Consider the following 14877-nt stretch of genomic DNA (forward strand, 5'->3'; position numbering starts at 1 on the left):
TAGCCTTCCACAAACTTGGGTGAATTTTGGCCCATTCCTCCTGACAGAGCTGGTGTAACTGAGTCAGGTCTGTAGGCCTCCTTGCTCGCACACACTTTTTCAGTTCTGCCCACAAATCTTCTATAGGATTGAGGTCAGTTCTTTGTGATGGCCACTCCAATACCTTGACATTGTTGTCCTTAAGCCATTTTGCCACAACTTTGGAAGTATGCTTGGGGTCATTGTTCATTATGAATACTCATTTGCGACCAAGCTTTAACTTCCTGACTGATGTCTTGAGATGTTGCTTCAATATATCCACATAATTCTCCTGCCTCATGTAGCCATCTAGTTTGTGAAGTGCACCAGTCCCTCCTGCAGCAAAGCACCCCCACAACAAGATGCTGCCACCCCCAGGCTTCACGTTTGGGATGGTGTTCTTCGGCTTGCAAGCCTCCCCCTTTTTCTTCCAAACATAACGATGGTCATTATGGCCAAACAGTTCTATTTTTGTTTCATCAGACCAGAGGACATTTCTCCAAAAAGTACAATCTTTGGCCCCATGTGCAGTAGTAGTCTGGCCTTTTTTGGAGGTGGCTTCTTCCTTGCTGAGCGGCCTTTCAGCTTATGTCGATATTGGACTCATTTTACTGTGGCTATAGATACTTTGTAACCGTTTCCTCCAGCATCTTCACAAGGTCCTTTGCTGTTGTTCTGGGATTGATTTGCACTTTTCGCACCAAAGTGCGTTCATCTCTAGGAGACAGAACGCGTCTCCTTCCTGAGCGGTGTCACGGCTGCATGATCCCATGGCGTTTATACTTGCGTACTATTGTTTGTACAGACGAATGTGGTACCTCCTAGCATATGGAAATTGCTCCCAAGGATGAACCAGACTTGTGGAGGTCTACAATTGATTTCTTTTGATTTTCTCATGATGTCAAGCAAAGAGGCACTAAGTTTGAAGGTAGGCTTTGAAATACATCCACAGGTACACCTCCAATTGAATCAAATGATGTCAATTAGTCTATTAGAAGCTTCTAAAGCCATGACATAATTTTCTGGAATTTTCCAAGCTGTTTAAAGGCACAGTCAACTTAGTGTATGTAAACTTCTGACCTACTGGAATTGTGATACAGATATAAGTGAAATAATCTGTCTGCAAACCATTTTGGGAAAAATTACTTGTCAAAACTATAGTTTGTTAACAAGAAATTTGTGGAGTGGTTGAAAAACGAGTTTTAAGACTCCAACCTAGCACAATTGGCCTAGCGTCGCCCGGGTTAGGGAGGGCGTGGTCGGTAGGGGTGTCCTTGTCTCATCGCGCACCAGCGACTCCTGTGGCGGGCTGGGCGCAGTGTACGCTAGCCAAGGTGGCCAGGTGCACGGTGTTTCCTCCGGCGCATTGGTGCGGCTGGCTTCCGGGTTGGATGTGCGCTGTGTTAAAGAAGCAGCGGCTTGGTTGGTTGTGTATCGGAGGACGCATGACAACTCCCGAGCCCGTACGGGAGTTGTAGCGATGAGACAAGATAGTAGCTACTACAACAATTGGATACTACGAAATTGGGGAGAAAAAGGGGTAAAATTCAACAAAAAAAAACAAAAAAAATATAAAAAATTTGATGTTATTTTAATGGTTATTTTATGTTTGTTTGTTATGTTTGTTTTTTTGCTTTTCTTTCAAAAACAAGGACATTTCAAAGTGACCCAAAATTTTGAATGAGTGTGTGTATACACCACTACCTAAATACTACCTCACACCCCCACACATAACCTTTAACCTACTACATACCCACATATATACTACATCCTATACACTACCCACAAAGCAGTACTTTGTGTACCCCTTACACATATGAAGGACATGGGAACACACATTAAAGCCCACCCAACCATGCTGATAGTCAGCAATTTATTTTTTATTTTTTTATTTTACCTTTATTTAACCAGGCAAGTCAGTTAAGAACAAATTCTTATTTTCAATGACGGCCCTAGGAACAGTGGGTTAACTGCCTGTTCAGGGGCAGAACGACATATTTTGTACCTTGTCAGCTCGGGGATTTGAACTTGCAACCTTCCGGTTACTAGTCCAACGCTCTAACCACTAAGCTACCCTGCCGCCTCTACACTCTAACCACTAGGCTACCCTGCCGCAATGTTAGGTATAATGTGTGTTCAAGTGTTAGCCCACAAACCCTGTTAGTTAAGACTGGTACAGTATCTTAGAAGCTGGATCCACAGAAAACGTAACACATCCTCTAATCTTTTTCATTCAAATAAGTCTGTGCGTGTAGGTTAAAAACACCCACCCCTTTTCGTGAAGCCACAGTTATGACTACCAGCCTGTGCCTAGTAACCTTACATGAACCTGCCTTCGTATGCTCTTATCATAGATAATAAAATATTTATAACTTTTACAAAACACACACACACACACCAATCTATCTTTCCCTAACAGTCCAGAGAGCAATGTTAACGACTGCCAGTAAAAATGGGAGACGTTTTCCGGCCTTGGTGGGTGAATATGATGGGACACCTGCCGATGAGGTGGTGAATGATATGGGACATGACGTGCATTTAATGTCTCCCCTCCCTCGCTCTACCTTTCAGCTCACACTCCTCCACCTCCTCAGCCGAGCCGGAGTTGGACAGGTGAAAGGAATCCTGGGAGCTCCTGCGGGAGCACCCACTGTCTGTTGAATGGAACACTAAAATAGGGGGATGGGGGGGGGGGGGGATGGGGGGGGGGGGGGGGAGAGAGCCAGATGGTTAAAATGAATACCAGCAAAATGACGACATGGGGACTAAGCCCAAAATGGAGGAGTTCTATGGGTGCCAGAAGATGTGAGCGAAGTTGAGGGGTTGGAAATCCCGGTGCTGACGAGCAGCTCAAACCGCTCCGCTAAAAACCGATCCGTGCTCACATAAGGGAGAAAAAAATAATAAAAAATAATAATAAAAATCCCCATCTATTTTTGTGACTACCTGAACCTACCATTTCATTTTTAAGTATTGAAACCAAAACGATATGGATTTGAATGAAAAGTATTTGAATACGCCTAAGAAGGAACGAAAATAAATGTCAGCTATATTATTTTAATTATTACAAGGCTATAGCTTAGAAAGAAATACATTGTGAAGCATTTGCGAGCGCCACACAAATAGGCTGTTAAGGACATAAAGCCCTCAGCATTTAAACAACATTTCATTGTATTAAATCACTATAGTCTTTACATTATAGTCTATACAGTACAGCATTTGGAAAGTACTCAGACCCCTTGACTTCTTCCACATTTTGTTACGTTCCAGCCTTATTAGAAAAAGGATTCAATTGTTTTTTCCCCTCATCAATTTACATACAATACCGCATTATGACAAAGCAAAAACAGATTTGACTTTATTTTTGGCACATTTTGTTGATGTGCATTTGACAGCGATGACAGCCTCGAGTCTTCTTGGGTATGAGGCTACAGGCTTGGTACACCCTGTATTTGGAGAGTTTCTCCCATTCTCATCTGCAGAGCCTCTCAAACTCGGTCAGGTTGGAGGGGGAGCATTGCTGCACAGCCATTTTCAAGTCCCCCCAGAAATATTTGATCAGGTTCAAGTCTGGGCTCTGGCTGGGCCACTCAAGGACATTCAGAGACTTGTCCCAAAGCCACTCTTGTGTTGTCTTGGCTGTGTGCTTAGGGTCATTGTCCTGTTGGAAGGTGAACCATCACCCCAGTCTGAGGTCCTGAGCAGGTTTTCTTCGAGGATCTCGGTTCTTTGCGCCGTTCATCTTTCCCTCGATCCTGACTAGTCTCTCAGTCCCTGCCGCTGAAAAACATCCCCGCATCATGATGCTGCCACCACCATGCTTCATCGTAGGGGTGGTGCCAGGCTTCCTTCAGATGTGATGCTTGGCATTCAGGCCAACATTTTAGTTTCATCAGACCAGAGAATCATGTTTCTCATGGCCTGAGAGTCCTTTAGGTTCATTTTGGCAAGTCCAAGTGGGCTGTCGTGCCTTTTTACTGAGGAGTAGCTTCTGTCTGGCCACTACCATAAAGGCCTGATTGGTGGAGTGCTGCAGAGATGGTTGTCCTTCTGGAAGGTTCCCTCATCTCCATAGAGGAACTCTGCCAGAGTGACCATCAGGTTTTGGTCACCTCCCTGACCAAGGCCCTTCTCCCCTCATTGATCAGTTTGGCCGGGCGGCCAGCTCTAGGAAGAGTCTTGGTGGATATAAACCTCATCCATTTAAGAATGACGGAGGCCACTGTGTTCTTGGGGACCTTCGATAATGCAGAAATGTTTTGGCACCCGTCCCCAGATCTGGGCTTCGACACAATCCTGTCTCAGAGCTCTACGGACAATTCCTTCGACCTCATGGCTTGGTTTTTGCTGTGACATGCACTGTCAACTGTCGGAACTTATATAGACAGGTGTGTGCCTTTACAAATAATGTCCAATCAGTTGAACTTACCACAGGTGGACTAAAATCAAGTTGTAGAAACATCAAGGAGGATCAATAGAAACAGGATGCACAGAGTCTCATAGCAAAGGGTCTAAATATTTATGCAAATAAGGTACGTTATTTATTTTTTATACATTTGCATAAATGTATTTGTAATTATGGGGTATTGTGTGTGTAGATTGATGAGGACAAAATGGTATTTCATTCATTTTAGAATAAGGCTGTAACGTAACAAAATGTGGGAAAAGTCAAGAGGTCTGAATACTTTCTGAATGCGCTGTAGGCTGTGACTTAGAAATACAAATGACATTTTTTTTTTACAAGTAGGCTTAAAGGTTTTTAGGCAAAATAACCCAATCAAAATGGAAAGCTCCTTGAACTTGGTAATATGCCATGCCTAATGGGCCAAAATCAATTATGGCCTATTGTATAGATAATAACAAAAATGAGCCATGACCAGCCTTTCAAAGCACTTCATGGCTACCAACATGAGTGCTACAGGGCGGTAATCATTTAGGCAGGTTACCTTCACTTTCTTGGCCACAAGGAAAATCGTGGTCTGTTTGAAACATGTAGGTATTACAGACTCGGTCAGGGAGAGGTTGAAAATGTCAGTGAAGACACTTGTCAGTTGGTCAGCGTATGCTCGTAGTACATGTCCTGGTAATCCGTCTGACCCTGCGGCCTTGTGAATGTTGACCTGTTTAAAGGTCTTACTCACATCAGCTATGGAGAGCGCGATCACACAGTCGTCCAGAACAGCTGATGTTGAAAATGTCAGTGAAAACACTTGCCAGTTGGTCCGCACATGCTTTGAGTACATGTCCTGGTAAACCGTCTGGCCAAGCGGTGAATGTTGGCCTGTTTTAAGGTCTTGCTCACATCGGCTACGGAGAGCGTGATCACACAGTCGTCCAGAACAGCTGGTGCCCTCATCCATGCTTCAGAGTCGCTTGCCTCGAAGCGAACATAAAAGGCATTTAGCTCGTCTGGTAGGCTCGAGTCACTGGGTAGCTCACGGCTGGGTTTCCCTTTGTAGTCAGTAACAGTTTTCATGCCCTGCCACATGCAACGAGCGTCGCAACCGGTGTAGTAGGATTCAGTCTTAGTCATGTATTGATGCTTTGCCTGTTTGATGGTTTGTCTGAGGGCATAGCGGGATTTCTTATAAGCGTCGGGATTAGTGTCCCACTCCTTGAAAGACGCAGCTCTAGCCTTTAGCTAGGTGCGGATGTTGCGGGTAATCCATGGCTTCAGGTTGCGATATGTGCGTATGGTATGTGGGGAAGACATCGTCAATGCACTTATTGATGAAGCCAGTGACTAAGGTGGTATACTCCTCAATGTCATTGGATGAATCCCGGAACATATTCCAATCTGTGCTAGCAAAACAGTCCTGTAGCGTAGCATCCGCATCATCTGACCGCTTCCATATTGAGCGAGTCACTGGTACTTCCTGCTTTCGTTTATGCTTGTAAGCAGGAATCAGGAGGATAGAATTACGGTCAGATTTGCCAAATGGAGGGCGAGGGAGAGCTTTGTACGCGTCTCGGTGTGTGGAGTAAAGGTGGTTGCACATTTGATAAGCTGGTAGAAACGAGGTAAAACAGATTTAAGTTTGCCTGCATTAACGTCCCCGGCCACTAGGAGTGCCACTTCTGGATGAGCATTTTCTTGTTTGCTTATGGCGTTATACAGCTCGTTGAGTGCGGTCTTCGTGCCAGCATTGGTTTGCGGTGGTAAATATAAGGCTGTATTTTTATTTTTTTTACCTTTGTTAAACTAGGCAAGTCAGTTAAGAACAAATTCTTATTTACAATGACGACCTACCCCGGACAAACCCGGACGACGCTGGGCCAATTGTGCGCCGCTCTATGGGACTCCCAATCACGGCCGCGTGTGAAACCGCCTCGATTCGAACCAGGGACTGTAGTGACGCCTCTTGCACTGAGATGCAGTGCCTTAAGACCGCACAATTGGCCCAGCGTCATACGGGATTGTCCGGTGTAGGGCATCATTGTAAACAAGAGTTAGTTTTTTAAGTGACTTGCCTAGTTAAATAAAGGTTAAATAAAATACAAAAAGAGGATGTCTTCCTCAATTGACCCTCCATAAATGTAACGGACATACCAGGAGCTGTGCCAGGCCCGCCACGTCTGTTGACTCATCCAGCTGTAACACATAAAATTCACTGGCTTGTAAAGCTGTAATTGTTTCAAAATATCTCCTGCCATGTCACTGACGCGTCGTGAAACAGTGTTGTTTGACGAAGGCATTCCCCGAGCCATATAAGCGGCAGCAGGAAAACTTAAGTCCTCCACATACCTTAAGGGAACATTTCGGCATTTCGTGTATGATCAGTGAGAAAGTCCATATTGCAAATGTACGGTCCCTTACTAGACGTCCGAAATCGTTTGTAAAATTCGCGGTCGGCGTCGGGCCGTGCGGTAGGGCCAGACCTACCGGGAAGTCATCAAATGAACTTTGTCGGACATTCGGTTTCCGTTTTATAAAATAAACAAGTTTTTGACCGTTTTTCCGCTATCCCGGAATTTCCCACAAGAGGGCATACGGAATCATATGGCAATTTGGCAAAACATCACGAATCACGACGGGGCCTTATCTCGAAAACGGAAAATATTTCGAAGCCGAAACTCGGTGAGCGTAGGTTTGGCATAATGGGCAGTTGGCCCCGAACAAGATGGCGTCTAGGCCTCGACGGTTTTTGAGTTATGGCCGTTTTTCTGGGATTAAAGGTCCTAAATGGAAATAGAGAAATTATTTTTCCACTTCAGGTCAAAGTCAAGGAGCCTCCGGTGTCAATAAAAAAAGAACCAGCCATTTATCTATCGTCATTTAAGAGAAACGGAACAATGACAACTTGGCGATGGTCACAAATAGGCGTTTTTTTTTTTCAACGGTTACAGATCCAGTTGCAGGGTGTTCATACGAATCTTTTTAAAGTGTGCTGCGGAGCTCTGCGAGATTTCTGTGATTTTCTATGATTTTCTGAAATAACACACACATACTAAACCCTCCGTAAATAACTCAGTTGTTAACGTAAAGACTTAAAACTCAGGATTCTGTAACAGCATACCCCAATGAGGATATGTGGTGATTTATAGCTTCCTGTGCCAACCGGAAGTGCCATAATTGGTGTCTCAGGGGCTGTTTCAAAGGGTTAAAAAAGTCTGATCTGTCCAAAACTTCATATATGTGATTAGGCAACCCCCATGAACTGTAAATCAGTCATTTTTCCCCAAAAAATTCAAAGGAAAAAAAAATCACACTAAAACACAACTTGAATGGAGGGACGTATTGGGGTGCGTAGAGACAGACAGTGGCTGCAATAGTTAGCTTTGTTCGAGCTAAAAAAGAACCGTCAGACCTAGAGTTCCGAAACTTTAGAAACCTGTTCTAGACCTCCGGTCGATGGTGCGTGGTGAGTTACGTGGCTCTAGACGGTTCTCGGACCGAGAAACAGCCTCGTACATTTGCAATACCTTCAATTCATTTTGACCATTACGAAAATGACGACGTTTAGAAAAGTCTCAGAGACGCAAGGCTAGGTGCATTGAAACCGGCTCGGCCCATAGAGACAGACCCCAACGTTTCTGTCCGATAGCTCGTTCAAGGACCCCGTAGCAAGGCATGGAAAAAAGTGGATTTTCAGCACCAATTAGGGTTTTTCTCGGACACCAAATGACCTATCGAGCCGAAACTCGGGATTCGGGGTCGCCTCACATAGGACTTCACATAATGTCCGAACTGGACCCGCAGCTAGAACGTAACTATGTGTTTTACCTTTTTATTATGTTTTAAACTAAAGGCGCTGTGAATTATGGGACTGCTCTGACATATGTGATAGTTGGCTTCTAAATGAGTAGTAAAAAGTGGGTTTGGTGTCATAATGACATCTAATTGACTGATGGACACTGACTTGCTAGTTGACTTTTGTGCATTTGCAATATGTTTAAACGGAGAGGGACCATCACCAAAATGTCATTCTGAAATCAACACAAAAAATGGCATCACCATAGTCTCCAGACTGTGCTGAGTTCAACGAGCTATCCCGCTTGACCGTAGCTCGCTCGGTCTAAGCGCAACGACCATTAGAAAAGTAGGCCCAAAATGAAGCCTGCCCCACAATGTCATTTGCTTTTGAGTGACAGTGAGAGAACCGTTAGGGTGAGAAGAAAAATTCCACCACATGAATGTTCCTAAGGTCCTCCCGATCTGTACAAGCCTAACCTTGACCGTGTGGCATTAACCCTTAAGAGTAAAACAGTGTTTTTTGATCTCACAGATTACAGTGTCATCTCTCCCCATAGGAATACATTGCCTGCACCCCTAATTTCAACCTGAAGTCTATATGGGTTATGAATGCCGTATGAACCTGTCTTCGGTACCAGTCCATCAGGCCACTATGAGGTCTACCTGTGTTGATTCTGAGCTTCCTGGACCAACCGGAAGTGGTTAAAATGCCCCTAAAAGTGTTTACCCATACCCTGCCTGCAGTTTGACAGACATAGTGCATTCAACCCTGTGTAAATCAGTCAGTTCTTAACGTAAGGACTTAAAACTCAGGATTCTGTAACAGCATACCCCAATGGGGATATGTGTTGATTTATAGCTTCCTGTGCCAACCGGAAGTGCCATAACTGGTGTCTCAGGGGCTGTTTCGAGGGGTTAAAAAAGTCTGATCTTTCCAAAACTTCATATGTGTGATTAGGCAACCCCCATGAACTGTAAATCAGTCATTTTTCCCCAAAAAAATCAAAGGAAAAAAAAATCACACTAAAACACACCTTGGATGGAGGGACGTATTGGGGTGCGTAGAGACAGACAGTGGCTGCAATTAGTTAGCTTTGTTCGAGCTAAAAAAGAACCGTCAGACCTAGAGTTCCGAAACTTTAGAAACCTGTTCTAGACCTCCGGTCGATGGTGCGTGGTGAGTTACGTGGCTCTAGACGGTTCTCGGACCGAGAAACAGCCTCGTACATTTGCAATACCTTCAATTCATTTTGACCATTACGAAAATGACGACGTTTAGAAAAGTCTCAGAGACGCAAGGCTAGGTGCATTGAAACCGGCTCGGCCCATAGAGACAGACCCCAACGTTTCTGTCCGATAGCTCGTTCAAGGACCCCGTAGCAAGGCATGGAAAAAAGTGGATTTTCAGCACCAATTAGGGTTTTTCTCGGACACCAAATGACCTATCGAGCCGAAACTCGGGATTCGGGGTCGCCTCACATAGGACTTCACATAATGTCCGAACTGGACCCGCAGCTAGAACGTAACTATGTGTTTTACCTTTTTATTATGTTTTAAACCGAAGGCGCTGTGAATTATGGGACTGCTCTGACATATGTGATAGTTGGCTACTAAATGAGTAGGAAAAAGTGGGTTTGGTGTCAATTGATATCCATTTGGTGTCATAATGACATCTAATTGACTGATGGACACTGACTTGCTAGTTGACTTTTGTACATTTGCAATATGTTTAAACGGAGAGGGACCATCACCAAAATGGCATTCTGAAATCAACACAAAAAATGGCATCACCATAGTCTCCAGACTGTGCCGAGTTCAAGGAGACGCCCCGCTTGACCGTAGCTCGTTCTGAGTGCAGCAAACTTGAAAAAAAGAAGGCCCAAAATGAAGCCTGCACCACAATGTCATTTGATTTTGGGTGGCAGTGAGAGAACCGTTAGGGTGAGAAGCACAATTCCACCACATGAATGTTCCTAAGGTCCTCCCGATCTGAACAAGCCTAACCTTGACCGTGTGGCATTAACCCTTCACAGTAAAACAGGGTTTTTTGATCTCACAGATTACAGTGACATCTCTCCCCATAGGAATACATAGCCTGCACCACAAAATTCAACCTGAAGCCTATATGGGTTATGAATGCCGTATGAACCTGTCTTCGGTACCAGTCCATCAGGCCACTATGAGATCTACCTGTGTCGAATCTAAGCTTCCTGGAGCAACCGGAAGTGGTTAAAATGCCCCTAAAAGTGTTTACCCATACACTGCCTGCAGTTTGATAGACATAGTGCATTCAACCCTGTGTAGATCAGTCAATTCTTAACGTAAAGACTTAAAACTCGGGATTCTGTAAGTGGCTATGTAAATCAAGACATGTGTTTACTTATAGCTTCCTGTGCCAACCGGAAGTGCCTTTAATTGGGTCACACTCTCTGTTTCGAAGGGTTAAAAAAGTCACATCTCTCCAAAACTTCATATGTGTGACTAGGTAACCCTTCTGAACTGTAAATCAGTCATTAATCCCAACAGATGTCAAAGAAAAGCTCCCTCACACACACACAGGAAGGATGGAGTGATAAAGTGCGGTGCTTAAAGACACAGAGAGCAGGAAATGGCATTACCATAATCCCTAGGCCGTACCGAGTTCAGCGAGATATCCCGCTTGACCGTAGCTCGCTCGGTCTAGGCGCAGCGAGCATTAGAATAGTAGGCCCAAAATGAAGCCTGCACCACAATGTCATTTGCTTTTGGGTGACAGTGAGAGAACCGTTAGAGTGAGAAGAAAAATTGCACCACATGAATGTTCCTAAGGTCCTCCCGATCTGAACAAGCCTAACCTTGACCGTGTGGCATTAACCCTTAACAGTAAAACAGTGTTTTTTGATCTCACAGATTACAGTGTCATCTCTCCCCATAGGAATACATTGCCTGCACCCCTAATTTCAACCTGAGGCCTATGTGGGTTATGAATGCCGTATGAACCTGTCTTCGGTACCAGTCCATCAGGCCACTATGAGGTCTACCTGTGTTGATTCTAAGCTTCCTGGACCAACCGGAAGTGGTTAAAATGCCCCTAAAAGTGTTTACCCATACACTGCATGCAGTTTGATAGACATAGTGCATTCAACCCTGTGTAGATCAGTCAATTCTTAACGTAAGGACTTAAAACTCAGGATTCTGTAACAGCATACCCCAATGAGGATATGTGTTGATTTATAACTTCCTGTGCCAACCGGAAGTGCCATAATTGGTGTCTCAGGGGCTGTTTCGAAGGGTTAAAAAAGTCTGATCTTTCCAAAACTTCATATGTGTGATTAGGCAACCCCCATGAACTGTAAATCAGTCATTTTTCCCCAAAAAATTCAAAGGAAAAAAAAATCACACTAAAACACAACTTGGAAGGAGGGACGTATTGGGGTGCGTAGAGACAGACAGTGGCTCCAATAGTTAGCTTTGTTGGAGCTAAAAAAGAACCGTCGGACCTAGAGTTCCGAAACTTTAGAAACCTGTTCTAGACCTCCCGTAGATGGTGCGTGGTGAGTTACGTGGCTCTAGACGGTTCTCGGACCGAGAAACAGCCTCGTACATTTGAAATAACTTCAATTCATTTTTGCATCACGAAAATGACGACATTTAGAAATGTCCCAGAGTCGCAAGACTAGGTGCATTGCAAACGTCTCGGCCCATATAGACAGACCCCAACGTTTCTGTCCAATAGCTCATTCAAGGACCCCGTAGCAAGTCATGGAAAATAGTGGATTTTCAGCACCAATTAGGGTTTTTCTCGGACACCAAATGACCTATCGAGCCGAAACTTGGGATTCGGGGTCGCCTCAGCTAGGCCAACACATAACATAAGAAATGGACCCGCAGCTAGAACGTAACTACGTGTTTTATGGTTTTTTTATGGTTTGAACCGAAGGGGTTGTGAATTTTGGGCCAGCTCTGAAGTATGTAATAGTTGGCTACTAAACGAGTTGGAAAAAGTGGGTTTGGTGTCAGTTTGTATCAGTTTGGTGGTCAGAATGATATCTAATTGACTGATGGACTCTTGTCCACTTGACTCTTGTACATTTGCAATATGATCCTATAGTGAAAAAACATCACGAAAAGCGACATTCTGAAATCAACCCAAACGAGCGATTGAGATGACCCAGAATCACTGCAAAGCCATCCCGAGTTCATCGGGCCAGTCAATTTCACATTCCTGCAAGATTTTTATAGCATGACAAATTCGTGATGGTACCTGCCCTTTAAAACATATTGCAAATGCACAGTGACTTTGAAAAAGTAAGAAACAAAAAAAAATACATCTAAAAAATTTTGAGCATGACAAATTCGTGATGGTACCTGCCCATTGAAACATATTGCAAATGCACAGTGACTTTGAAAAAGTAAGGAAACATAAACAAAAAAAATCCAAAATTTTTATTTTTGGGTGACCAGTTGCACGTGCATTTGCAATATGATTCTATAGTGAAAAAACATATTGCAAATGCACAGTGACTTTGAAAAAGTAAGGAAACATAAACAAAAAAAATCTAAAATTTTTTGGGGGGGATGACCAGTTGCATGTGCATTTGCAATATGATTCTATAGTGAAAAAACATATTGCAAATGCACAGTGACTTTGAAAAAGTAAGGAAAAATAAACAAAAAAAATCTAAAAAATTTTTTGGGGGATGACCAGTTGCACGTGCATTTGCAATATGATTCTATAGTGAAAAAACATATTGCAAATGCACAGTGACTTTGAAAAAGTAAGGAAACATAAACAAAAAAAATCTACATTTTTTGGGGGGGGATGACCAGTTGCATGTGCATTTGCAATATGATTCTATAGTGAAAAAACATATTGCAAATGCACAGTGACTTTGAAAAAGTAAGGAAACATAAAAAAAATCTAAATTTTTTTGGGGGGGATCACCAGTTGCATGTGCATTTGCAATATGATTCTATAGTGAAAAAACGTATTGCAAATGCACAGTGACTTTGAAAAAGTAAGGAAAAATAAACAAAAAAAATCTAAAATTTTTTGGGGGGGATGACCAGTTGCATGTGCATTTGCAATATGATTCTATAGTGAAAAAACATATTGCAAATGCACAGTGACTTTGAAAAAGTAAGGAAACATAAACAAAAAAAATCTAAATTTTTTTGGGGGGGATGACCAGTTGCATGTGCATTTGCAATATGATTCTATAGTGAAAAAACATATTGCAAATGCACAGTGACTTTGAAAAAGTAAGGAAACATAAACAAAAAAAATCCGAAATTTTTATTTTTGGGTGACCAGTTGCACGTGCATTTGCAATATGATTCTATAGTGAAAAAACATATTGCAAATGCACAGTGACTTTGAAAAAGTAAGGAAACATAAAAAAAATCTAAATTTTTTTGGGGGGGATGACCAGTTGCATGTGCATTTGCAATATGATTCTATAGTGAAAAAACATATTGCAAATGCACAGTGACTTTGAAAAAGTAAGGAAAAATAAACAAAAAAAATCTAAAATTTTTTTTGGGGATGACCAGTTGCACGTGCATTTGCAATATGATTCTATAGTGAAAAAACATATTGCAAATGCACAGTGACTTTGAAAAAGTAAGGAAACATAAACAAAAAAAATCTAAAAAATTTTTGGGGGGATGACCAGTTGCATGTGCATTTGCAATATGATTCTATAGTGAAAAAACATATTGCAAATGCACAGTGACTTTGAAAAAGTAAGGAAACATAAACAAAAAAAATCTAAACATTTTTTTTTTGGGTGAGCAGTTGCACGTGCATTTGCAATATGATTCTATAGTGAAAAAACATCACCAAAAGCGACATTCTGAAATCAACCCAAACGAGCGATTGAGATGACCCAGAATCACTGCAAAGCCATCCCGAGTTCATCGGGCCAGTCAATTTCACATTCCTGCAGGATTTTTATAGCATGACAAATTCGTGATGGTACCTGCCCATTAAAACATATTGCAAATGCACAGTGACTTTGAAAAAGTAAGGAAACATAGAATCAAATTATTTTTTTTTGGGTTACCAGTTGCACATTTCAGATCACCAGTTGCACATTTCAGATCACCAGTTGCACATTTCAGATCACCAGTTGCACGGAGGAAAATCGTTACTTTTGACTTTGACTTTTGACTTCCTATGAAATCATATTCCAAATGGAGAAAACATATGCCTTATGCACTAGTAAAAAAAAAAAAAATGATAATAAAGTATGACTAAAGTATGTTGATAAAGTTCTTATACATGTGTAATTGACATAAAAATTGAAAGAATTTTGAAAAACGGTCCAGAAAGCACTTTTTTAAGGATGTGTGAAGTTTTTTACCAAATTTTGACATTTTTGACTTTTGACTTTTGACTTCCTATGAAATCATATTGCAAATGGACAAAACATATGCCTTATGCGCATGTAATTAAAAAAAAAAAAATTTGATATCAAAATTGGACAAAAGTATATTCATACAGTTCTTACACATGTGTAATTGACAAAAAAAGCGAAAGAAATTCGAAAAAAGGCCCAGAAAGCACTTTTTTAAGGGGTAAAAAGTTTTTGAAAAAAATATCATTTTTTCAAAATTTTTCTTTTGGATGTTGACTTGGGTTGCATTTCCAATATGAAAAACCCAGGTGGAGCGCACTCGCCCCC

General features: G+C 42.3%; 1 protein-coding gene across 5 annotated transcripts in view; it reads right to left on the reverse strand.

Moving 5' to 3' along the window:
- The window catches only part of LOC139417773 (run domain Beclin-1-interacting and cysteine-rich domain-containing protein-like), a 68594-nt gene that overhangs the window by 15328 nt on the left and 38389 nt on the right, over positions 1 to 14877 (reverse strand). For all 5 annotated transcript variants that reach the window (XR_011635263.1, XR_011635265.1, XR_011635253.1 and 2 more), the window contains exon 11: positions 2583 to 2687. Coding sequence is in view for 2 of the 5 variants with exons in the window: in XM_071166935.1 (XP_071023036.1) it covers positions 2583 to 2687 (105 nt within the window). In the remaining 3 variants the exon portion in view is untranslated. The remainder of the gene's footprint in view (positions 1 to 2582; positions 2688 to 14877) is intronic.

This window comes from Oncorhynchus clarkii, chromosome 1 (genome assembly GCF_045791955.1).
Source record: "Oncorhynchus clarkii lewisi isolate Uvic-CL-2024 chromosome 1, UVic_Ocla_1.0, whole genome shotgun sequence".
Classification (NCBI taxonomy): domain Eukaryota; kingdom Metazoa; phylum Chordata; class Actinopteri; order Salmoniformes; family Salmonidae; genus Oncorhynchus; species Oncorhynchus clarkii.